The sequence below is a fragment of the Perna viridis genome, chromosome 5 (assembly GCF_037379345.1).
Source record: "Perna viridis isolate PV_CMFRI_1.1 ecotype Kerala chromosome 5, ASM3737934v1, whole genome shotgun sequence".
Taxonomy (NCBI): Eukaryota; Metazoa; Mollusca; class Bivalvia; order Mytilida; family Mytilidae; genus Perna; species Perna viridis.
Window position 1 is genome coordinate 6934434 of NC_142449.1, and position 26632 is coordinate 6961065.

The following is a 26632-nucleotide window of genomic DNA, read 5'->3' on the forward strand; positions in this document are numbered from 1 at the left end:
CAACATGTTGAATTAATTAATTAATTGAATTAAATTCATATCTTTTTCAAAATAACTCATTGTTATGCCAAGTCAGGAATGAATATTAATTCCACTGTCATAAAGTGTCAAAAGTACTTGTTACTATTTTCCATACTGAAAAATCTAGTTACTTAACTAGTAATCCAAGCTTGGACGTCAATTAGTAAATTCAAATTATTGATAACAGCATAACAGTGGCCCTTTCTGTTTAGCATTTAGTTAAAGATATGGGGTTTGCCAAGATATATATTAATTTACCCCCTTTTTTCATACAAAATTTAGGGGGTATTTATTAATAGTTCTGTCTATGTATTGGTCCGTCCATTTTCATGTCCACATCAGAATTATTTTTAAGCAATTGTTAAACCGATGAAGAGATTTTTATGAAATTTTATAGGAAAGTTTTGCATCATAATCAGATATGCAAGAAGAATACAATTGTCATCAGAGGACTCAAAGACGAGCTAATCTAACTAAAGTATTTCACATGTTGAAACCTTGTAAGGGCAACTTTTCCTAAATCCCTCAAGGGAAGTTTATAGGATATTTATGCATTGCATGTCGGTGTGCATGAAAGAATAAAATTGGTGTAGGACTCCAAAGGAAAATAATCAAACTTAATGGTCTTGTTACTGCTTTAGGGAACTTTGAAGAAATTTTATTGGAAGGTTAGGCATTATATGTGTATGTGGCTGAATGAATGTGATTGTTGCCAGATGTTTCAGGAGGGAGATGACCAAAATAAAGGGTTTTACATGTTAAAGTCAAGTCGGAAAAAAACAAAGTCCATAAATCAAATGACAAACATGTCTGCTGTGTCTTTTTCATTGAATATAGGAGTCAAATTGTACACCACTATTTTCTCTGCAGAAGTCCACATAATGTCCTAACCACATAATTACTCAGTATTTGAGCTAATGAATTTCACAATTTCTGTGCAGTTTATTTATGTTTACTTGAGTAAAACTTGTCCAATCTTTTTGAAATTTTGACACATTAGTCCGATTTTATGATTCAGATGTCGATTTATTCCTTCTGAAATTCTGTTTTGAAACTTTTTTCTGTTAGGCTTATCTTAAACCAAATTAAAGGGGTTCAAAATTGGCCATGCAAAAAGAAAAGTCAACTTTTTTAATTTGATTCCATTTGAAAATCCCTGCCTGCATTTTTCAATCAGATTCCAATTATCTCTTACTGTTATTGAATTATATGGGGGCAAAATGGGCCAATAAAAAAAAATGACTTTTTTCATTCTTGGTCTGATTTTGAAAGTTTTCCATTACATTTTTGTGCTATATTGTGCCCAAACCAGATGTTGAACTATAAGTACTGTGCTTAAGTCTGTCAAAAACTAATATGTGTCCACACTTACCCTACTGCTCAGGTTTTGATTGCTGTGGGTGTACCATGCTGCACTCAGGGAAGCTCTTCATTTGCTTTTATTTTTACATACAAGTAATACATACATGTAGTAATTATATCTGAAAAGCATTGATTGGTTGTCCTGATTTTCATTGAAACATATAATAGATGGAACTTTCATTTTGTTTTCCATCTAGGGTGTTGAGGCTTAAGTTATTAAAAAGTCTTTATGTAATCATGTCACTGATATTGGTGTAGGCTGCCTGGGCCTATTATAAGCATTACCCCCACTCAGTAAATCCACCATAGTATAGTTATTATTGTAACTCTGATTTACTTCTCAGATGCAGTTATTCTCCCGGAAATTGCACTTGCAAGACCAGGTATAATGGTAAAATCATCAGTTACAAACCATCTAATAGACAATACTGTTGAAAACACTGTGGTGGAAACTACTGATACACTGCGCAAGAATTTCCCTGAAAGCTGGATATGGATGAATGAAATAGCTGGGTAAAAGCAACTTAACAACCCAGTAAACATATGATCTATGCTTAGTCAGTTCTTCTGAAAACAAGATAGCTAGATTTATGCAATGTCTAGTGTTATATCCATTCCTGCCAAAGCTCATAATGTCTTAGTTTATCTGATAAAATACATTTGATGACATTGACTGCATGTATGGAGTGGAGCTTACTAGAAAATTCAAAATTTAATTACTACATTTTTTTCTCTACACATTTAATACCTAAGTGTATTTCAAACTCTTCACTTTTCATAGGGATTTGCTGCTGCTTGATTTTCTTCAAATTTGCATAAAAATAGCTTTTTGACTACATGTTAATCCAGCATCTTTTATTGAAGGAAGTGTTTTCTAGAACTTTATTAAGGCTACACTTTCTGAGACATGCTATACTACTGACGTTGTTTTTATTATCCCAGCCTTGTGTATACATACCTGTTTAGAAATGTGTTGTATGACCTCAACTTCTGAGTTGGTTGATCCAAAGGTTTGTCGGTAGCATTTAGCTTGCATGATGTTGCTTTTTTTTAAAACCTCAAGTCATTTTTAGTATATAACTGACACATAAGCCTTAATAATTTGAATCACTATCATGGACTCAGTGGACAGATTTTTGCTGGTCTACTGCGTACACATTCAGTATTTAATTCAGTAAAAAATTGTTGGTACACTTTGCGGCCAGTTTGTTGTTTACAATTGTAATTATATATAGGTATATTATCATCCTTATATTAGCATCATTTATTAATTAATTTCATTGTTAAAATATTCTTTACTTCTATAAGTTAGTCATCTAGTATAAAAAGTTTTTCAAATATTATTATATACAATTTATTGTTAAATGTCTTCAAGTGGTAATTAGTGAGCCAAATATTAATGACTTGATTCCAATAAGAAATAAAAGAAAATTGATGCACAGTGGTTTTAATGTTTTGTCATGTCTAACTTCTTATATAGCTCTGATGGCTCATTCCAAAAAACAGTGCAGTTGCCTGATACTATTACAGCTTGGGTCACTCGTGGTTTTGCACTTAGTCCTACCAATGGATTGGGTATTGCATATAATATTCAGGTAAGGATCATAGTTATAGTTCATATTATCAAAAATAATTGTAAGAAAAGTAGGAAAATTGAAGTATCATAAGGGAAAGTTTTACAAAACCCAGCCTAGAACACACTAAAAACAAGTATGACAAAATATAGTTATGAACACCAGAAAAACAGTTTGACAAAACATAGCATTGAACACCAGAAAGACAGTGTGGTAAAACATAGCTTGGAACACCAGAAAGACAGTCTGGTAAAACATAGCTTTGAACACCACAATGACAGTGTGGTAAAACATAGCTTGGAACACCAGAAAGATAGTTTGGTAAAACATAGCTTTGAACACCAGAAAGACAGTCTTGTAAAACATAGCTTTGAACACTAGAATGACTGTCTGGTAAAACATAGCTTTGAACACCAGAATGACAGTCTGGTAAAACATAGCTTTGAACACCACAATGACAGTGTGGTAAAACATAGCTTGGAACACCAGAAAGATAGTTTGGTAAAACATAGCTTTGAACACCAGAAAGACAGTCTTGTAAAACATAGCTTTGAACACTAGAATGACTGTCTGGTAAAACATAGCTTTGAACACCAGAATGACAGTCTGGTAAAACATAGCTTTGAACACCAGGAAGACAGTCTTGTAAAACATAGCTTTGAACACTAGAATGACTGTCTGGTAAAACATAGCTTTGAACACCAGAATGACTGTCTGGTAAAACATAGCTTTGAACACCAGAAAGACAGTCTTGTAAAACATAGCTTTGAACACCAGAATGACAGTCTGGTGAAACATAGCTTTGAACACCAGAATGACAGTCTGGTAAAACATAGCTTTGAACACCAGAAAGACAGTGTGGTAAAACATAGCTTGGAACACCAGAAAGACTGTCTGGTAAAACATAGCTTTGAACACCAGACAGACAGTCTTGTAAAACATAGCTTTGAACACCAGAATGACAGTCTGGTAAAACATAGCTTTGAACACCAGAAAGACAGTGTGGTAAAACATAGCTTGGAACACCAGAAAGACTGTCTGGTAAAACATAGCTTTGAACACCAGAAAGACAGTCTTGTAAAACATAGCTTTGAACACCAGAATGACAGTCTGGTGAAACATAGCTTTGAACACCAGAATGTGAGTCTGGTAAAACATAGCTTTGAACACCAGAAAGACAGTGTGGTAAAACATAGCTTGGAACACCAGAAAGACTGTCTGGTAAAACATAGCTTTGAACACCAGAATGACAGCAAAAGATTTAGATTTTTGAATAAGTTTCTTTTAAAGGACAAGTCTTAAAACATTTCACACATGGATAAGCAACTAAAAAGTACACACAGAAAAATAGTAGCATAAAGCATAAAACACACATTTCAGAGGCAGATCAAGTTCTTGAATAGAAGGATGGTATAATGGGTAAATGTTTTCCCTAAAATGCATGAAATCAACAAAATTTTCCAACAATGAAAAGGTGTGATCCAACCCTGGATGCCCTGGAGTAGTGTGGTCCAACCCTGGATGCCCTGGAGTAGTGTGGTCCAACCCCGGATGCCCTGGAGTAGTGTGGTCCAACCCTGGATGCCCTGGAGTAGCTACTATATCAGACAGTTCAATCCTGGACCCCTGGAGTAGTATGGTCCAACCCTGGATCCCCTGGAGTAGTGTGGTCCAACCCTGGATCCCCTGGAGTGGCACTATATCAAACAGTCCAACCCTGGACCCCTGGAGTAGTATGGTCCAACCCTGGATCCCCTGGAGTAGTGTGGTCCATTCCTGGATCCCCTGGAGTGGCCACTATATCAGACAGTTCAACCCTGGACCCCTGGAGTAGTGTGGTCCAACCCTGGATCCCCTGGAGTGGCCACAATACCAGACAGTCCAACCCTGGACCCCTGGAGTAGTGTGGTCCAACCCTGGATCCCATTGAGTGGCCACTATATCAGACAGTCCAACCCTGCACACCTGGAGTAGTATGGTATAATCCTGGATCCCCTGGAGTAGTGTGGTCCAACCCTGGATCCCCTGGAGTGGCCACTTTATCAGACAGGCCAACCCTGAACCCCTGGAGTTGTGTGATCCAACCCTGGATCCCCTGGAGTAGTGTGGTCCAATCCTGGATCCCCTGGAGTGGACACTATATCAGACAGTCCAACCCTGAACACCTGGAGTAGTGTGGTCCAATCCTGGATCCCCTGGAGTATTGTGGTCCAACCCTGGATCCCCTGGAGTGGCCACTTCATCAGACAGACCAACCCTGGACCCCTGGAGTAGTGTGGTCCAACCCTGGATCCCCTGGAGTAGTGTTGTCCAACCCTGGACCCCTTGAGTAATGTGGTCCAACCCTGGATCCCCTGAAGTGGCCACTATATCAGTAAGGAAAGACCAATTGCTGGTCAATTTAATATTGCTTCAAGATATGTCCTAAAGTTGTCCCATATTCATATGTTTAAGTAATGGTCTGAATTAAACAAGACAATTCAGACAAACTATTAAAATGTTTTACAGGTTGAAGGTTTCAAACAGTTCTTTGTTATAGTATCCCTTCCAGCCACTGCTGTCAGGGAAGAGAAACTACAGGTCAAACTTGTTGTTTTTAATTATTTTGATGATCTTAAAGCAGTAAGTACAAACAAAACATATTAGTGTATGAGATTTTAATTTGATACATTTAAATTGTCGTAAACTTGGAAATAAAAGGGAAATAAATATAATCATTGTTGAAGGGGAATTCAAAGACATAACAAGGAAAACAGGGACATGAATAATGAATTATATATAGAAAACAAAAGAAAACCATACCATATGTTCCTATTGAGTTTTTAGTATGTTTCCAAGTTGTAATAACAGCTGCCATTATTCAGAAAAATGAAATTATGACAAATGGAACTTAATCATTATGGCACACTGCCTGTTAATATGTTACTAGCTCACACAAGTGATAAGGATGAGTTACAGTGATACCCCTGATAGAAGCTTCCATGCCACAGGAAATACAGTATCTGGTCAAAATTTCCATATACATAGGTAATCAATGTATTTTTTTTTTTATTTGTAAATACCTATGTGTGTGTGGGGGGGTGTGTGGGGTGTGTCTTTTAACATTTTCCACACATCTTTACATCACTATTGGATATGGTTACCTAGATCTGACATTTATTAAACTGGTCTCACATTGAGCAGTTACATGATAACTTTTGCTATAAAAGCTTTATTTATATTTAGGTGCGTATTACAGTGAACCATTCTCCTGACTTCGAGATTTATGATGATTATCTAAACACAACACAACCTCTGTCAGCTGGAACTAACTGGATTGGTGACATACAGGTAGGATGGTCAATGATTATTATTTACTCATGTTTACTCATGTCAGCTGGAACTAACTGGATTGGTGACATACAGGTAGGATGGTCAATGATTATTATTTACTCAGCTATATATAGCCATTTCTACTGACTACCATTCATGGTTGCCTTTTGAGGAACATACTTCTCAGTCATTATGGTGTAAGCCTTTGAGGTATACACTGGATTAGGGGTGGCCAGTTATTAGGTTTTATTTTCCTAGTTCATATTTCATCAGTATGATTCATATTACTTCTTCATGATGTTTCTTGACCTAATCTGTATTTTTGTATTCCTTAATCAGGCAAAAATATATTCTGTGAAACTTCAGAAATAGCTAACAATGTTTTAAGAACTGCTCTTAGCATATGCTAATACATAGATTTAATCTTATTCTGGTCTTGAATACTTGCAGGTACCATCCAGATTGTCAAAAGGTACCAGTGTTTACATTAAACCAACAACATTGGGTAAACTAAGGATCAGGGCTGAGGCTTCTACTGGTACAAAGATCACAGATGTCCAAGACATAGTGCAGAAAGAAATACATGTAGATGTATGTTGGTAACAGCAGCTCATATTATTGTCCCACACACAGACATTATGTTCATCATGTTGTCAGCAAATCATGAATACCTCCACTTGTCAGATATTTTATATACCCCCACACAAATATTTTATTCCTCCACTTGTCAGACTTTATATTTTACCCCACATGAACATTGTGTTCCTCCACTTTTTAGGCATTTTGTTTACACCACACAAACATTGTGTTCCTCCATTTGTCAGGCTATTCATATATCTTGTTAGTGCAACTACTCCTTCTCTGTTAATTTGGTTCAATGAAGCTTTTTATGTAAGAATGGAATCATGTGGACCAGTATGAAGCAAGAATATTTTTACTGAATACTTGCAAAGGGAGATTATCCAGCCCTGTCATGTTTGTAAGTGTTCTTAAAGTTGATGAAACTTTATATGAATTGTTAGGTATCTTACATATAAAGATCACATTATTGCTAACTGCATTGGTACTATATGTGTAATTGAAAAAGCCAATAAACTGACTTGGCTGAAGAATTCATTAATAAATAAAATAAGTAACTCACTGCACTGTCACTCAGGGGTTTCTTACTGCACTGTCACTAAGGGGTTTCTCACTGCACTGTCACTCAGGGGTTTGGATTTTTACTCTGTTGCAGAGAGTAATTTTTTTTTATATGTTAATGATAAGCTAATTACATTATTTCCCTGTTTTGATATATAATATGTAGAAACTAATTATACTTATATTAACTTACAGCCTGAAGGAACAACAATGTATGGGGGTGTTCAAGAGTTAATGGAGGCTACCAGCTCTATACAGACCTTACAGATCATCCCTGATTTCCCTGCTGAGTATGTCTCTGGTTCCCGGAAGGTTGTCGTGTCTGTCACTGGTTTGTCTTGTTTTATATATTTGGTATTTTTAATGTAGTTTTAAGGATTTTTTTTTTAATTTTAACCATTGAATAAAATATTAATGAGCTTTTTTGTGTGTAGAATTGATCTCCAACCATATTGTTTCTTGAGAAAAATCTGGCAACACATGAATCTTAAGCATGGTAAGGGGATCAGGTTACCCTTCAGTACTTTTATTTGTTTTTTTTTCTGAACCAGGTTTCATTCCCACTTGTTTTGAAAATATTTTTTTTAATTCTTTTATGCAATTTAATTAGCAAAGTTAAATTACTAGTAAATTTGTTTAAAATGTTAGAATAAGTATTTCTTGAATGGTTTAGGATCATTTTAGCTATGATACTTCTTTTTTCTAAAAAAAATCAGTACATGTATTTATCTATGTTATATATATATATATATACATATTGTAGGAGACATTATGGGACAGTCCCTTCAGAATTTGGACTCCATGATAAGAGCACCATATGGGTGTGGTGAACAGAATATGATATCATTGGTACCAAATATTTATGCTTTGTCGTACATGACAGCTACAGGAAACCTCAATCCTGACATCAAAAAGAGGGCAGAGGAGAACATTAACAGTGGTATGTATTAGATAAACAGGAGTACCTCTCTTACTGCTTCAGGAATTCATATTTTGCTATGATTTTGTACTGTGTTTTTTTCTCATGTTTTGGTTGTATTTTATTAATTTACTTTTATTTTTTCTTATGATTTGGTTATTTTATCCACTTCTTGAAATGCTAGGTAAATATGATATCACACCATGCACAATGTAAAACAAGCAAGTAATATAAAATACTTGCGGTTGTTATTGGTTGTGTAAGTGTATCCCATTGTCTATGTAATCTGATTGGTGGAAAGTAAAGTTGTTACATTTCTGTCTATATAATCTGATTGGTGGATAGTTGTGACATTTCTTACATTATTCTGCCATACCAACTGTCCTACCAATTTGTCTTAGACAAATGTTCAATAAAATTTCTTTCATGATGGTGTCAAGCATCAAAATTCTGAAGGAATCACAAAGAATAAACTGTTATTACTCCCAAAACTGAAGTAGTTAAATTTCAACATCATAGCAAATTGCCAAGGCTCATTTGCTATGATGTTGTCATTAAATAACTTTTGAAAAGGGTGTTCCAGAGAGGTTTCAAAAAAAGTAGTTTCAGACTTAAGTCTTGTGCTAAATTTTTTTTCTAAACTTTAAACACAAAATTAACAACTTTTTCCATTTAAGGGGAGTGTTTTGACATCGAACCCACCTCCCCCACCCCGAATCCTTTGTGATAACACAGAAGGCTACTGCAGGTTAAATGATTCTTTGTGACTTAAAAGACTATCATATTTACAGGACATGTTTTTACTACAATTATAAGGATTTTGTTTCTTGAGTAGTATCAAATTTATTAATTATTATATTTACATGTATAAAAACCTGGAGCCATAATTAAGTGCTTGTGGTTTCACTCTTAAATCAGTCTATCAAGTTGTATAAGTAAAAGGTGAAATAGTCATTATATAATCAGTAATCCTAATACTGAACTGATACAACATACAGAAACAGGATAAAATAGTGGTAACCCGTCACCCAGTATCCCTATGGTTAAAGTATTGATAAAGTTATTAAACAGGAATTTATTGTTACTTCAGTCTAAAATTCATCCAATGGGGTGCCTGGTATAGTGTAAAATGTAAATCTATTGGTTGTGTAGGTATTATATACATTTGATATTGGAGTTATTCCCCTTTATATGTTATTTTTCTGAAATAAAATAAAATAAAAAAATAGCTATACCATTTTTTGAATTCTGTTTTATATGCTCCTGGTGATTATGTTTTGATTTTTGATGAGTATTTGAATGTTAAAAGTCTGTTTATTTTTTTTCTTTTTTTTTTTGACAGAAAACAAACAGGCTTAAAATTTGATTATTTCCTACCTGGAATTTTTTCTTAAACAGTTGCAGACGTAAAATTAATTTTTGATATCTTAATGTGCTACAATTCAATTGAATGGTTCATACAGCATTTCTGATTTTTGGCAGAATTTTAAGTCTTGAATTTTTAAAATTTTGTAGATAATTTGTTCACTTTTTTCAAATCATTATTTCTAAAAGCTTGTAGATATTGAGTTGATTTTTGCTGTGGTTGTGTATAGTGTGTTAGTATGTAGGTTTTCGGTTTTTGCTATGGTTGTGTATAGTGTGTTAGTATTTAGGTTTTCGGTTTTTGCTATGGTTGTTTATAGTGTGTTAGTATTTAGGTTTTCGGTTTTTCAGGTGACAGAACTTAATACTAATTTTCTTTGAATTTTCACTCTGAGTTTTTTTCATAAGAAGTTATATTATTACCATATATGCGCATGGTGTCACTTAGATCAACCGATGTGTTTTAAGCTTAATCATGTTCTAGAGATGTGCCATAATCTGAATATCAAATCTAATTGCCCATACTTTTCTGGTCCAGTTCTAAAAATTGAAAGTCTGAGAATTTTCTCAATTAATTATAATGTCATATACATTTGAGTTACTATGGATGTTAGAATGTTCTTACACTTCAATATTCTGTAAGTTTGGTGGTGCTGAGGCCTGGGTTATTTTAAGATTTAGAAGTAACTACTAAGATATATTGATCATTCTAACATCAAAATATCTGATTGGCAAAAAAGACAAGAATGCGAGAAAATAATCCATCACTTTTTTAAAGTCACTAAATTAATTACTTGCAAAGAATAATTGCTGGACGGTAGGTTGTGCCTGACTCTTAGATAGGATAGTCACTGAAACAGGTATATCCCTGTAAGAATCAGCCTTATCAGGTACTCATAATTTATTTTATGTTGTAAATTGAAAGAGTAATCAAGGGAACCAAGATTCTAGCAGAATTCAGAAGAATGTAATCCAAGGACAAAGACCAGACATGGAAAACAGACATACACAACAAAGATCATAAAATAACCCAAATAATAGAAAGTAACAAAAGAAAATGAGCAACACTGACTCCACTAAAAACTGGGGGGCATGGACCGGGTGCACCAGTAGGGTAAGCATCCTCTGCTTTTTTAAAAACATCTGTCAAGTTGCTCATAAAAAGTCAACAAGTAGACCAAAGATGAAAGGAAAACTGACATCTTGAATAAATCAGTTTTCATGAATTATATATTTGTAAATTCTATTTAGTACATTGCTCTGAATTGCTGCATTTCAGGTTATTCCAGGGAATTGAACTATAAACATTACAATGGAGGATATAGTGCATTTGGTAAAAGTGACTCCTCTTTTAGTACATGGTAATGATTATTTAGATGTCATCTTGTCACTTATTGTAATAGACAATATTTGATATGGAATCCAGTGTTAAATGCAAGAAACTGGCAAATTTTTATACTCTGTTAGGAACAAAATAAATACCAGCAAGCAAATGATAACAAAAGTACAATAAGTAACGCTGTTAAGCCTGAAATAAATTCTTGAATTTTTTGGTTTTTATTGTTTTTTTGTTTTTGTTTTTTTTTTAGGAGGGGGGTATGATACAAAATGCTCAACAAATATTGACAGAAAGGGGAGATAATCATTGAAGTTGAAAGTGTCTTTTTTAATTAGTTATAGACAATTACTGTTATATTATGATGTAAGTTGTAAGGTTGTAAAAAGAACAAAAACAAAAACAAACACGCAAAAAACACTAGCAGGGCATATAAAACTTTCAGAATGAAGTGTATTTGTCTTTAGCCAGGATTCCATTGTGTGCTTATTTGTCATTAATTCAGCATATGGGTCAGTTTTACTTTAAATTCAGAAATTATTGTGCCATTTTTAGCAAAAACTGGAAAGAACCATTACATTATTGCAATAAAAAATTGAGACCTATAGCATTACTGAATTTGTTCACAATTGCAAAAAAATCACATTTGAATCATAAATGACAAAATTGCACTAATTACTTCCCACAGTAACAGTTGATTTTATAGTATACACATTTAAACATGTCTACATTACAAATTTTTAGGCTGACTGCTTTTGTTATGAAGTCTTTTGCTCAAGCCAGTAAGTTTGTTTTCATTGATGACAGCGTTTTGGAAGAAGCAAAAGAGGCTATTATGTCACAGTCCAACAGAGATGGTTCTTTCAATGAACCAGGCCGCGTCCTCCATAAAGACATGATGGTAAATATCTGGGTGATCATCAAATGTCTGGTACAAATAACTTATGGTAAGATTCAGAAAAGACAAAATAGTCTTCTTACTTATGTCATACACTAGTCTGGTACAAATGACTCATGGTAAGATTCAGGAGAGACAAAATAGTCCTCTTACTAAAGTAATACACTAGTCTGGTACAAAAAACTCATGGTAAGATTCAGAAGAGACAAAATAGTCGTTTTACTAAAGTCATACACTAGTCTGGTACAAAAGACTCATGGTAAGATTCAGAAGAGACAAAATAGTCCTTTTACTAAAGTCATACACTAGTCTGGTACAAAAGACTCATAGGAAGATTCAGAAGAGAACTAGAAGCCCTGTTTTTTTTTTTTTATGAAGACATGGTTTGCAGATTCAGAAAGGTTATGTATTGATGGTTGATGCAGCAAATATTTGGTGTGGTTAGGCTAAGCACTGCAAAAATACTTGCGATGAGAAAAAGAGGACTGATGAACGGACTGAAGGAGACATAAAAAATGTTAACACCCCCAATAACAAATCCCTAACTTTGTTGCTTGGGGTGTATTTCAATTATCACCCAGTTCCATAATATTAAAAAAAATCAAGATCCTATGACCTTGCACACCATCATTATGTGTAGAAACATCCTGCAAAAAATATTTTAGACGTAGTTCAAAAACTGCAGGAGGAGATAGCCGGACAAGCCCTATAGCCCTATTTCTGATGAAAATGACTTAGTCTTACTATCACCAATTTCAGTAATATTTCATGAAAATCAAAATCCTTTCACCCTGCACACCTTCATTATGTGTAGAAATATCCTGTAAAATATTTTAGAGGTAGTTTAAAAATTGTACAAGGAGATAGCGGGACAAGCCATTATCTATATATTTCTGAAAAAGTGTAACTATCACCATTTTCCATAATATTTCACATAAATCAAAATCCATTGACCCTGCACACCTTCATCATGTGTAGAAATATCCTGTAAAATATTTTAGATGTAGTTCAAAAACTGCACGAGGTGTGTCTGTCTGTCTGTTTGTCTAGTATCTCTTGTTATCATTACTTCCTGTAGGTATAAAACATATCTAGCTATAGTCAATACAAAAATATCTAACTGAAAACTTGTATGATACCATAGAAATGTTAAACAATTTTATCTAAAGTACTTTGAATTCATTGGATTTTAGACATTTTATCAATGTCAGAGATAAAGCATACTGCTTCCACTACTCCTGTATATTATTATTGTAGACTGGTACCAGTTCTGGAGCAATGTTGACAGCATATATCTATATTGCTTTACAAGAAACACAGAAAGCTGGAAATGCAGTAAGTAAAGAATTTACATCATGATATGTTTAATCTAATAGTGACTGATATTTCTCATATAAACCACAAAATTGATATTTTTTTTATATTTTGTTATTTTAGCAGATCTTTGATGCAAAATAGTTTGATTTTAAGGTCAGTTTTTTTATGCTCTTATGGAATTTTTTATCATGATTCTTAATTGATTTGTATGTGTTAATTTTATTGAAAGGATTTTAAATATTTTTGAATGACTATTTTTCAATAAGAGATAGTTGCTCAGAAGAAAAAGCATACCTATGTCGCATCCCTGATGATATGTGCAAATTGAGTTAAGAACCCCTAGTTTGTTGCTTATTTATGTAATTACAATATATCATTTTTCTCAGCCATGAACATCATAAATTGTCAAAAGTGTGATTTTTATAAGAGTCATCTTATATTTTTAGATTCCAGGATCCTTTGACTCAAGCTTAACACTTAAATATCTAGAAAATTTCTACAAGGATGCCTCTAAATCCAAAACCCCATTCCAACTGGCTGTTTTGTCATATTGTTTTGCGTTGGGAGGTAGCCTAGAATTAGACAGCATCCTCATGGAAATAAATGACATAGCAACAGAGACAGATTCAGGTAATGTTTTACAGTGAAACCTGTCTAAAATAAATCCTGAATACTGTAACTTTGTTTTCATTTAGTGTATGCATTCCATATTTCACATGAATGTTGATCAGCTCAAGACAATGTATCACATACCATGGTTGATGAACCTTGACCTCAAGGTCAAATTAATGATTTTTGCATAGAAATTTTTTAATTTGTGTCTGTCTGGGTTGTAAACTTTTTTTTATTTTGGTGTTTGCTTTATATTCAGGATGATGAAGGTAGTTCAGTTCAAGACTGTGTGGTGTACTGTGGTTGGTGACCTTTGAACTTGAACTTTAATATCAAGGTCAAATTAATCTAATTGCTTTTGCAAGTCCTTTGTACAAGTTCTTTGAGCATTTTTGAATCTAGGTAAACCAAACACCTGTATTTAATGAACTACAGTCAACATTGGGTTCCATTTATATAGGTTTTACTGTATATTGAAGCCCTTGTATTTATCAGTATGATTCTTTCAGTGAATTTTTGTTTATTTTTTATTTTGTTAGCACATTATGAAATGAGGCTATACCTTCTTACCCTCCTCAGAGAATGAATACTTACTTTGATTTGGCCCTTACATTACAAAGTCTGAAGAACTTACAAATTGACAATATTCTTTAGTTCTTGGTAAGCACTAAATATACATTTTGTATTTGGAAGACTTACAAAACTTTATAGACATGTAACATAATCAATTAATTCCAGGCCTAGATTGGGAGGGACCAACCTACTCTCCCTCCCCATGCAGATGATAAAAAATAATTAATTGTAAAGGAAACTATTATTTTATTATTTGGACAGGTGATATGAAATGTTGGTGTGACATGAGGAAACAACAAAGTGGCGGAGGACTTAAGTCTAGATACATGACTTACGATATAAAGCCATCCACTATAGAAACAGCATCATATGTTGTTCTTACATACTTAGAACAAAATGATGTATCAAAAGCAAGACCTATTGTCAGATGGCTTGTATCGCAGATCAATGGAAAAGGGGGATGGATGTCAACACAGGTATAATCATTTTTTTTATTACTATCATTACCCTCTTTTAAAATGATGGGTTTTTTTTTAACGATACCTAATCTAGGTAAGATATGTGTTTGTAGTGCATTTGTCATTAATCTCAGGTTTGTGGGGACAGGGATTAGGCTTATAAGGGGACAGCTATTTGATTTTGAAGGGGGGGGGGGCTTTGATGAATTTTAAAATAAATATATTTTTGAAAATATTTTAATCTTGAAAATAGAAAAAAAATATATTTTCATCCTTTCATATTATTCTGAACTGATATTATGTATTTATATTTATGAAAATAAATAATTTGATAAGATATGTGAAAAATAAATATGGTGAAACCAAAGAAATCTTCCAAGCTCCCTCAAAATCTAATAGTCATCCCCTAATCATACTTTTAAAACTACAAAATATCTTTGCTGTTTTATGAAGATAAGAATAAAGTGCAGCTCTGTCTTAGAAGTAGAAGTTATGGTTAGTGATTCATGCATTTCTTAATCCCAAATATCTTTCTATTGGAAAACCTTTAGTTTGCCTTTTAAAAACTGTAAAAAACAAAAGTGCAAATAAAAGTTACCCACTGGAGATATTAACACTTAAAATGTGGTTATGTTCTACTACAGAAAAGTATGGGAATATTTTACTCTATAACCAGTTCAAAATATTTCACAATATATATCAGATCCAAGAAAACGAAGATGGAAAGAATTGTATTTAGGACCTTACAAATGTACTTGAACAGTGTCATTGATTATCGTCAGATATGATGAAGCACCCTATGCCTGTATTTTTTTAGACAGAAAAGTAAATATGTATACTCTTTCTAATGATATGTGTCTTTGGATCTGTCTCCTCTACAAAGCCACAACTGTAAGTGGGAATATATAGCAATTATATAAAACAAAATTGTGGCTTAATAGGAAGGAAAAAGACTATTCTGACTTTATTTAATAATGAATCCTTATTTGTATATGGTTGTTCTTGTATACATGTATGTTGGTAATTAATACATGTATGTTGGTAATTGTAGTACAGCATTCCTATTTTAATACAATAGATGTAAAAATAACTAATCACATGTGAATTGTAGGACACAGTAATGGGACTACAAGCTCTGTCTACTTATGCTGAAAAGCTCTCCAGTGGACCTAAAGATGCTACAGTTACTTTCAAATCACCTGGAAATGCAGATGTACAATTCGCCATCAATAGTGGAAATGCTGTCTTACTTCAATCACAGAATTTAGTAAGTTAAATATTGTAGAACAATTATTGTTCAGGGGTTTCTAGACTCAGTCTGGACAAATATCAAATTATAGCCATTCTAAAAATCTAATCCTAGACAAAATAGTAGTGAAACTGTTACTCCCTTATTTGATTTAAACTAGTTGATTTAACATATCCTTCACAAAATTTCCAAATATCTTTTCCAATTGAAGCTATTATTTTATATTTTGATAGGCTAACTTGGATCAGCTGGGCAGTAATCCAGTGACTGCAGAAATAAAGGGAGCTGGTAATGTTGTTGTAGCTGTGAGTATTAAAATAAAAAAATACATTGATTTAATTATTTTAGAAAAGGATGATTAAATTCCTTGACAAACAAGGTGTATTGAAATCATCCAATCAGTTTGTCTGTCTTTCCATCTGTACACACATATTCCCAGCATGACTCTATATTGAAAATTGTATACACTCTGTACTATGCAGTATAAAGGAATATAGTTATTGTGTTGGCTAGCAAATGGGCGTGGAAATATATAAGTAAATGCGTAACATCTTTAATGACAACAACCAGAGAGTCCAGAGATTCCAGAGAGTACATTTCATTAGCTGAACAAAAATATAGACGATGTTGACGATGTTGACGATATTGACGATATTGACGATTTACTGAAAATAGAAAAACGAAATACAATGTACCTATGTCGTCAACCAAGAAAATAACCAATCAAAACAAAAAATACAAACACAATAGTAATACAATATCAATAGAAAATCAATAGAAAATGACACAAAAGCATGAAAATACAATATGTAAAAAGAACTTAATTAAGATTTAATTAATTAAATCGCTATTAAGCTTCACTGAGAAAATAATTTATCGATCGGCACCCAACATACAGTGAAAAATTGCGGTGCACTCGAAAATCAATCTGCCTAACATTAAAATTAAAGTCAATAAACCTACAAAAATTATATCTAATTATCAAAATGTATGTAATTAACCATCGGAAGTATATTTATACAAAGATAAAGTAAAAAACTCACCAAATTAATAATATTTCCACCAAATCAACACAGAAAAACAATCGTGAAATTACAACGGAAGTACTCGAAATAGTAAACAATAACACTGGATGGAAAAGTGATAATCGAAAATGATGATTAATGATATTTGGTTTAACGGTGGAAATGAACTCTACAGTTATAGTAGTGAATTCCAAGGGGGATAATTCAACTTCAGGATTGGCTTGCTCCAGATTTTTGTAGTTTTATCTATTCTGTTTCAATGTCCCTGTTTTGATAAATACATGTTTTTGTACCTCCATATTTTTCTATTTTTATCTATTTTTTTTAATAAATAGAGTTATGTTATAAGGTCAGTTCAAAATGATCCAAAAATATAAACCTTTATCCAATGTATAAAGTGGTCATTGAAATAAAATGTAGGGACTTGCTATATTTTGAGAAATATGATTTATAGTTTTAGAAATTTATGTTACAGACTATAAAATCTATCTTAGGTATCAGCCAGTGTAGGACAATCTTATTTTCTGTTAACATTTCAGGTAAACTGGGAATATAATGTAGAAAAACAAGAAAACTTCAAAGATTTGAACATTGTTATTACGCCATATAAACTTCTATCTGGTGGAATAAAAATTGAAGCTTGTATATGGTAGGTATTTATACAATTAAATAAAGCAACAGTGATTCCTTTATGTTGATGGTAAATTTTATGATTTATATTATCTCACACTGAGTAACGGTCAACACTCTCAAAGAGTAATCAAGGGAACCAAGGTTATAACAGTAATCAAAAGAATGTAATCTAGGGACAAAGACCAGACATGGAAAACAGACATACACAACAAAGAACATAAAGTAACTAAAATCATACAGACATAGTAACAAAAGCAAATGAGCAACTCGGACTCCACTAAAAACTGGGAGCATGGACCAGGTGCACTGGTAGGGTAAGCATCCTCTGCTTTTCTAGAAACACCCGCCAAGTTGCTCTTAAAAAGTCAAGTCTGGGGTAGACGAAAGATGAAAGGAAAACTATGACATGTTGAACAAGTCAGTTTCCATGGCGCAGATGGATACACAGTAACGATTTATGAGTTCATGATGACAGCCATAAAACTTTTGTAGTGATGACTTCAATGTTTTAGCAACATAACCCTGCTCCAGAAGTATATTTGTTAGAGTTCTTGCGCAATACAAAAAGTCTGCATAGTTGAGGCAAGCTCTGGCATAACGTATGAGTTATGATATGAACACTCCATACGCAGGTGCTGAAGGGATGTTGCCACAGATGAAAGGAAAGTTGACAATTTTGAATGAAAAGTCATCACATTTGTCATAAAGTTTGGTCAATACTTTTCCATAGCACAACACATGTATTAGCTTCCATTTACCAGTATTTCTCTCCCTTACAAAGTGGCCTTTTCATATTACAGTTATACAATTGTCCGTCATTCCTTCTTTCAACAACTAACAGTATTCAGAACAGTTTTTTTAAATGAACTTCATAAAATTTATACTTTTTTGTGCAAATAAAAACCTATAGACCAAAATTGATATAGATAACACCTTTCCAATCTTTTTGTAACACAGTCATTGATATGATTTTTTTTCTGGTTGTTATCATTAGAATTAATAACTTATTACTGCTCCAGTTTTTTATGATTCAGATGTTAATGTTAAGTTATGCATGAATTGAAATGAGATTATGAGATGAGATGAGGTGATAAGATATTACTTTTGATTTTATAATGACTTTCTTCAAAGGTTTTTAGTCCACAGTTGTGATGTGATAAAAAAAAAATTACCAATATCATAGACTTGTGACAGTCTTAATTTTGCCATTAAAGATCATTTTTATTGATGTAATAATTTATTTCCACAATGGTTGCCATTTTGTGCAACACATAGGCTGCATCTTTTCAAAGAATATGAAACACTAGTCCTACCATATTAAAATCTGACTCCATTTCATCATTGGTTCAGCACAGGATGGCTATTTATATTAATATTTTACATCAATTTTACAGCCCATGATAAAACAGTGATAAAATAATGTCTTCATGAATTATATCTGCTGTAGGTATAATGGAATTGGTGACTATGGAATGGGTATGATGTATGTTGACATACCAACTGGTTACATGGTAACCAATATGAACAACCTGGTGGAAAATAATCAGATACAGAGGGTAGAACAGAATGGTAAAACCATGGCTTTCTACTTTAATCAGGTAAGTTTTTCTTGCCTTTCTACTTCAGTTTAGGTTATCTTTTCATAGTTTTTCCTTCAATCAGGTAATCTTTTCATACCATATTACAGACTGAAGAGAACTAAACTACAAACTTATTGCTAACTGTAAGGTTGACTGGCTAATTCATGATTGTATCAGGTTACACTACAATGATCATAGATTCTCCTCCAGTAATTAATGCTTTATTTTATTTCTCTATTCAAGTTTGTAAAATTCAATTTTCAAAAGATGAGCTTTAGTGAGCATGTTAAAATCTTAATTTACCGGGTACCATAGAGATTGGAGAAATAATTCAGATCAAGAATAGTCTCATGAAAGAATCCATGAAATCTGCAGAAAACTTGGTAAATGTAATTTGGGGTTTAATCAAAACAATGTATCATGTCTAAATATCATTTTCAAACTCGTATTTTTCAAGTTGTCAAGCTCCAGGATGTGTATTGATATTCACACTATGGTAGAATACATTGTTATGGATGCCAAACCAAGTTTAGCAAGAGCCCAGTTCTACTATTCGCCAGGTAACAACTTTAATATATGACCATGTACACTATTTATCAGCTACTTCATCATTTTTCCATTGTGCTTTCTCCCTGATATCACAGGCTACTGCCATGATACAAAAAAATATCAGCAATTTTCAATCACAATGTTATGTCAAGTCAGCTTTAATGTTGCTGATAAACAGATAACTCATATTTTGAATGTATGCATGGTCATGCCTTGTAGGGTATGACGTTAACATTTTATCAACCTTGTCCTATTACAAATTGAAATCTTCATTGTCATTTAATTAATGCATGTTAAAAAAATTAAAATGATTTGGTTGTCCTCCGGGCAAGTACATGTATAATTAAACTTTTACTTGTCCTATTCATAGTTTCAATTGTCCCAGGCAATAGAAAAACCTTTAATGCACTGCCTTGTCTGGCTCAAAGTGATATAAACCTTTAATGTCATTCCCTGCCTTGTATGGCTCAAACTTATATTAATCTTTAATGTCATTCCCTGCCTTGTCTGGCTCAAAGTGATATTAACCCTTTAATGTCATTCCTTGCCTTGTCTGGCTCATAGTGATATTAACCTTTAATGTCATTTCCTGCCTTGTCTGGCTCCAAGTGATATTAACCCTTCAATGTCATTCCCTGCCTTGTCTGGCTTATAGTGATATTAACCTTTAATGTCATTTACTGCCTTGTCTGGCTCAAAGTGATATTAACCTTTAATGTTATTGACTTCCTTGTCTGGCTCAAAGTGATATTAACCTTTAATGTCATTCCTTGTCTTGTCTGGCTCAAAGTGACATTAATCTTTAATGTCATTCACTGACTTGTCTGGCTCAAAGTGATATTAACCTTTAATGTCATTCCTTGTCTTGTCTGGCTCAAAGTGACATTAATCTTTAATGTCATTCACTGACTTGTCTGGCTCAAAGTGATATTTTTTTAGTCTTCAAATCTGCTGTTTTTCTGTAAAAACATAATTTTACATCAAAGCTTTTGACTAGTGTTTAAGGCTGATAAATATGTACTTATTAGTGACTGTATTAGTTCTCCAACATTTATTTACTGGTATATCTTTGTGGAGTCAATTTCTTATCACCATTGTTCTTTTTCTTTCTCTTAAACTCCAAAATAGTCTGTCAACTTTGATATCAAAAGAAAACTAGTGGCAAATTTTATAACTTTCACATTTTAATGTTTACTTCTATTTAAATATTTGGTGACTTACTACAATGCATTTAATTTTGACCTTTTTCTTCAATTAATATTTTACTTTGCTTGTGCTGATTTCAAATTATACTGAACTTTTTTTTTAAATTTGAAGATATCATGAAAATAGACACAAATTAACATTATATGTTGTTATTAATGCTTCGTTTATCAATATTTAACAGAGAAGATGACATCAACCGCTTTCTCTGTGACTGCACCGATAGCCCCAACTGGTAGCGCTACCTGCATCAACATTCCTGTCCTTCTGATGACATTACTCACAGCAGTCCACATGATTATTCGTCTATTTTAACTTTGACCATCAACTTTTATATTGTCATCCATGTTGTGTACTAACTTGTAAATTGTATTATTTATCTTTAACATGAATTTTTATAATAACAGGATTGGAATCACATGATACATTTATGTATGCTACACAGTATCCTCTTTAAAATACTAGTAAAACATCCCCATTATCTTTTATATTTATGCCTTAGTTTGTTTCTTAGGTAATACCAACCAAATATTCTGCTTACAACCATTATATAAAAATATAAAATTTTAAAATAGATTTGTGTATTATTTCTTATAAAAACAGTTTATGAATCATTAAGGTGAAATTTTACAGATGTTCACAAGCAATCAATGCAAATTCCTATTTTGTCTGCTATAAAAATCCTCATTTTTAATTTATGTATAATTTTATTCATAATCATGTGCTCTTATTGCAGTGAAAATGGAGAAAAAAAATTCAGAAATATGTTTTTCCTAAGGACACGTATATAAAACCATCAGATATGTTTTAAAATCAAGAAATGTAATATTATACCAATAATTAAAAATGCTTATTTAGTCATGAAAATATTAAGAGAGACAATTTATTTTAGAAAAAAAAACATTTATAGGTGTGCTGGTTAACCTTCAGTATATTTAGAATACAGTTTTACAATAAATATATAAAATACAGTTCATGCAGTTTAAGTTCATTATTCCATTTTTACAACTGCAAAACATCCATGGCTTTTTATGCAACTGTGAAACTTTTGTTCCTTGCTTTTTCATTCAGAGTGGCCTACTAAATTCAAAATGACAGCCATCTGATGTCTATAATTCTTAAGATATACTTAAATTTTGCAAAGAATGTTTCAAAATAATGCTTTTTATGGAGTTATTTGCCCTTGGTTTTTCTACCAACTTACTGAGACTTTAAGGGTCAATGATAAGAGAATTTCTTTTTTCTGAACAAATAAGGTAAAATAGAATGTGTTAGTACATACTGTATGAACAAAAAAATAATCATGTTGAAAATTGAATTATTATGTATTAACTGTATTTAAACAACAAATCAATGATAACACAATCTTATCATAGTCATCTTACCTATATTTAATTCTAAGAAACAAATTCAGATGCTAGTAATATTTTTCCTACATTTGGATGATCAGAGGTTAGGTTTATCCAGTTGATCACACCTTTATCCTATTTCCCTGAAGTTTGGCCTCAATTTTGATTCACCCATCATTTGACAGAGGTATTATAATACAGTACGTGTACCAATTGGTGAACTTTTTTGTGATCCATCAACAGTCTGCAGTCATTCATTGGCCAGTCTTTAAATCCCCTAATCTTGTTTTATTATTTTTTTTTTTTTTAATTTTATTTTTTGATTTCTGCTAGAATCTTGTTTCCCTTGATTACTCTTATATATATTTTACAGTGTTTTTTATTTCTCCTTAATCACAAATTGATAAAAAAATATGAATTTCATCAAATTTTATTGAAATACATTTTGATATTTGAGTTTTTAAACATATGCAGGAACATGAAATTGGTATTTAATAAAAGTTTTAGTACATTTTTAAGTTTATTGATACTTGATGTTTGAAGTAACTGATTGGGCCAATCTTTGGTCATTGTTCCTGTGATTAGTCACCAACCACTCAGTGATCAGTGGACCAGTTTGGGGACTGTTTACCATTCCATTCCTTATGGCTTTTTACTTTTATTCCAGTTTCAAAGACCATGCCGAGGGGATAAGGGTAGCATGTTTATTCCAGTTTCAAAGACCATGCTGAGGGGATAAGGGTAGCATCTTTATTCCAAATCCATTGGTAATATTGAAAAGCATGTTATTTCATGAAGTTATAGGTCTAAAATTTTTAACAGCCAATCAAAGTCTGTATATATCCTTACCATTTAATAACACAAAGCAAGTAGTGTTTATTATATTGTTCCCCAGTTAACTTTTAAGAATGTGATTATGTATGTAATATTTTTTGTAATGAAACACTGAAGTTAAGTTAAAAGTTTTTTTATTCTAGTGGTTTGAGCTATGCTCTTATGGATCATTTCTTGAAAATAACTGATAGTGCATGGAGCCTATTTTAGTAATGAAGTGTTGTTAATGCTAGATTCTGGACAGGCATGCCCTCCCTTATTGGACAATATCTCTTTTCAGTTAAGAAGGAAAATATTTTTAAAAAAATGTGTTTAGTTTGTTTAATTGTGTACACCCACTGAGTGGATTCACGTGATAATAACTTGTTGAATTGTGTACACCCACTGAGTGGATTCACGTGATAATAACTTGTTTAATTGTGTACACCCACTGAGTGGATTCACGTGATAATAACTTGTTTAATTGTGTACACCCACTGAGTGGATTCACATGACAATAACTTTTATATCAGCTTTTTGGTTCTTTTCACTTTTTACCCCAAATGGTTGATATATTTTTATCGTGTTTTTTAGCTTTTGTTATACACAAGAAATCCTAGAGTTTATTGCTATTTATTTTTATCTGGTTTATAGATTGTATATATTATTGGATGTCAATATATTTATGTTGTTGTTTTAACTCATATTACATTATATTCTTTGTATAAAATTATTCCTTTTATTTTATTTTTTTTTACATTCCTTTAAAAAGTCTTGCAAAACCCTTTTTTTTAAATTGATTGGCCACAACCAAAAAATCTTTTTCATTTTTTGAGATGTATGATGACAGAACAGATTTTATCTGTGAGCTTGGTTTGTATTTTTTAGAGTTGATATTTATGAACATTTCATGATATGTTGTAAATAAATATGTTTTTAATAAATGTATCTTTGACAAAAAGAGCAAACTCGTGACATAGAAGTGTAATTTTTAAAGTGTGATTATATATTTGCATAAACCTGCTCAACAATATAACAAGAATAGGTATGGTGTATATGCCAAAGAGAAAATGTCAGCCCAATGATCTTCAATGAACAACAAGGAAATCCTTATACCACAGGGCAGGTTGCAGCTGGCCCCAAAATATTATTATACCAGATATAGGGAAAGAGTTGCCCCTATATACTCAAGTAATATAAAAATAAACTAAAGGTGAAAATGAAACAAGACATACAGAGGCCACAAATTCCTGACTTGGAACAGGGCTAGTGCAGAAAATGTGGCAGTTTCAGAGTACTTTGGCATGATCACAGCGCTGCCCTTTGTGGAAAAAAATATTTCACAATTAAACACACCTACAAAATCAGTTCAAAAATGTCTGAGTCCCTTGTTACAACAGAAACTGAACAAAAATTACACAAATGTACAAAGAACTACTAGCAGTTAACTGACATGCCAGCTCCCAATCAGTTCAAACCTACCAAAAGTTGTGTCCTTATCATATGTAAAATCACTCCTAATTCTTCCAGTACAAGGTTGAGAATCACGGTTCATTGTAAGTCATACAATAAGGACACAACCCATGTCATGCCAAAAACTTCTTTTAAATATAGTGCTTTAATTTCTATGTACATACCCTGTGAGCAAATCAATGTTGATACCAAAAATGTTTAAAAATATCATAACTATATTCCTTACCAATAACGAAAAAAAATCTAGGGTATGCGTTTTTGTCTGTTTGTTGGTATCTTTAAATTACAGCTTGACTAAACACTTACCCAATACATGAAATACAGGTCATAGCAAAATATTTACTCTGAAGTTATGGGTCCTATTCATTTCAATCTTTTTAATGCAGATTGGCCTGGTTTCATAAAAAAAAAACATCAAATTGAAAATTAAATCTTTAATAGTAATCAATCATGGTCAAAACTTGAGAAAAGATTAGAGGAAAATATCTATTTGCCTTTTTTTAATGATTTTAAACCTTCAGGAAGAAAATAACTAATGTCACCAGCTCATCAGAAGAAACCTCCGTACTATTTCTGAAAAATACACAAAATGTAGTACATATGTACATATGTACATATAATCCTTTTTATATCATTTAATATCTCTTTTACAATCAGTAAATATGTGTCAGTCAATCATGATATTTGGCTGAATATTATTCTTTCATTGCTGCAAACAAAAAAAAAAACATGATTAGAGAATTTTGGAATTTAGAAAAGGACAAAAAAAATAATTTGTAAAAATAACCCTTACTAAGAGGGTTAGTCATGCTGGCATGGTTAAGGGATAAGGTTAGTTGGATAACAAAAGGCGTGGAAATTTATTAAACCTCAGTTAGTCATGGCAGTACGACTAACCCCCCTTAGTAGGGTAAGTTCTACAATTATTTTACTTACTTTCTTAAATCTGAAATAATGCCAAATTCAAATAATACCTTGTTTAAAATAGTTTTTGAATATCATTTCAAAGTATCTTTTGGCAGTTTTAAAATTTGTGAAAACTAAAATAAAACAAAATTTGTAAATGTGTATTAAGTTGGATAATATTTAAAAATTGATCTAAATATTATATCTCTGTAATCAGTTGTGAAGATTTGCATTCAGATTGAACATATCAGGAAAACAATTCTAAATTATGTGGAAAATACTAATTTATGATTAAAGTTTAATTTTACTGTCGCTGAAATTCTGTTTATGCTACTATTTTCACAAAGATAAAAAATCTAGTGCTAACAGCACTTTGGTAATGAAACTGGAACCAGATCTAAATGATATTACAGCATTCAAATTTAGAGGGAAAAGTTTGCAGATTCTATTTTACACTAGTTTGAGGACAGTCGTCTTTGTTAGGGGTCACTTTGATGAGTCCGTCTCCGTTTTTACCTAGAACCTAATGGTTTTGCTGTAGCCATCAGCATAATTTGATGCTATTGATCTTTTTGGATAGTTCAGGTTGTTAGTAGGCTTAATGTTTAGAATATTAAATTACAAAAAAATACTCGCTTACTCCAAAGAAAATACCTTGCTTATTGAGTTTTAGAGTGTTTGACCCTTTATGGGGTAGACGACTAGTATGTTGTGGTTTGAGAAATATTTCTTGTTTTATTAATATAGTCACGTCATTATATCACAAAATTTAATGCATTTTATTTTTCCACATATCTTCATTATTTTTTTAACTGAATTTTAGCAACAACCAGTAAATTGATAAGATCAAACTGTATTTAATGGGTTTTAATTTTCCCCTATGTTAGTGGTGTAGACTTTAGTTAGAAGATAAATATTTTTCTTAGTTTTTTTTTTAAATAAACTCTGAAACAATAACTATGATC

General features: G+C 32.3%; 1 protein-coding gene across 5 annotated transcripts in view; it reads left to right on the plus strand.

Annotated features, from left to right (window-relative positions):
* Positions 1 to 24263, plus strand: part of LOC148615764 (CD109 antigen-like) — a 227013-nt gene extending 202750 nt beyond the window's left edge. For 3 of the 5 annotated variants that reach the window (XM_088582335.1, XM_088582338.1, XM_088582336.1), the window contains 17 exons: positions 2864 to 2978; positions 5466 to 5579; positions 6183 to 6362; positions 6720 to 6860; positions 7605 to 7740; positions 8173 to 8349; positions 10973 to 11054; positions 11774 to 11930; positions 13185 to 13262; positions 13691 to 13874; positions 14691 to 14905; positions 15999 to 16154; positions 16370 to 16441; positions 17701 to 17810; positions 19242 to 19392; positions 19832 to 19934; positions 21311 to 24263. In XM_088582335.1, the coding sequence (XP_088438461.1) occupies positions 2864 to 2978; positions 5466 to 5579; positions 6183 to 6362; positions 6720 to 6860; positions 7605 to 7740; positions 8173 to 8349; positions 10973 to 11054; positions 11774 to 11930; positions 13185 to 13262; positions 13691 to 13874; positions 14691 to 14905; positions 15999 to 16154; positions 16370 to 16441; positions 17701 to 17810; positions 19242 to 19392; positions 19832 to 19934; positions 21311 to 21441 (2302 nt within the window). In that variant the 3' untranslated portion in view covers positions 21442 to 24263. Of the gene's footprint in view, positions 1 to 1727; positions 1897 to 2863; positions 2979 to 5465; positions 5580 to 6182; positions 6363 to 6719; positions 6861 to 7604; positions 7741 to 8172; positions 8350 to 10972; positions 11055 to 11773; positions 11931 to 13184; positions 13263 to 13690; positions 13875 to 14690; positions 14906 to 15998; positions 16155 to 16369; positions 16442 to 17700; positions 17811 to 19241; positions 19393 to 19831; positions 19935 to 21310 lie in introns of all 5 variants that reach the window. The other 2 variants (XM_088582337.1, XM_088582339.1) reach the window with 2 other exon arrangements.
* The last annotated feature ends 2369 nt before the right edge of the window (positions 24264 to 26632 follow it).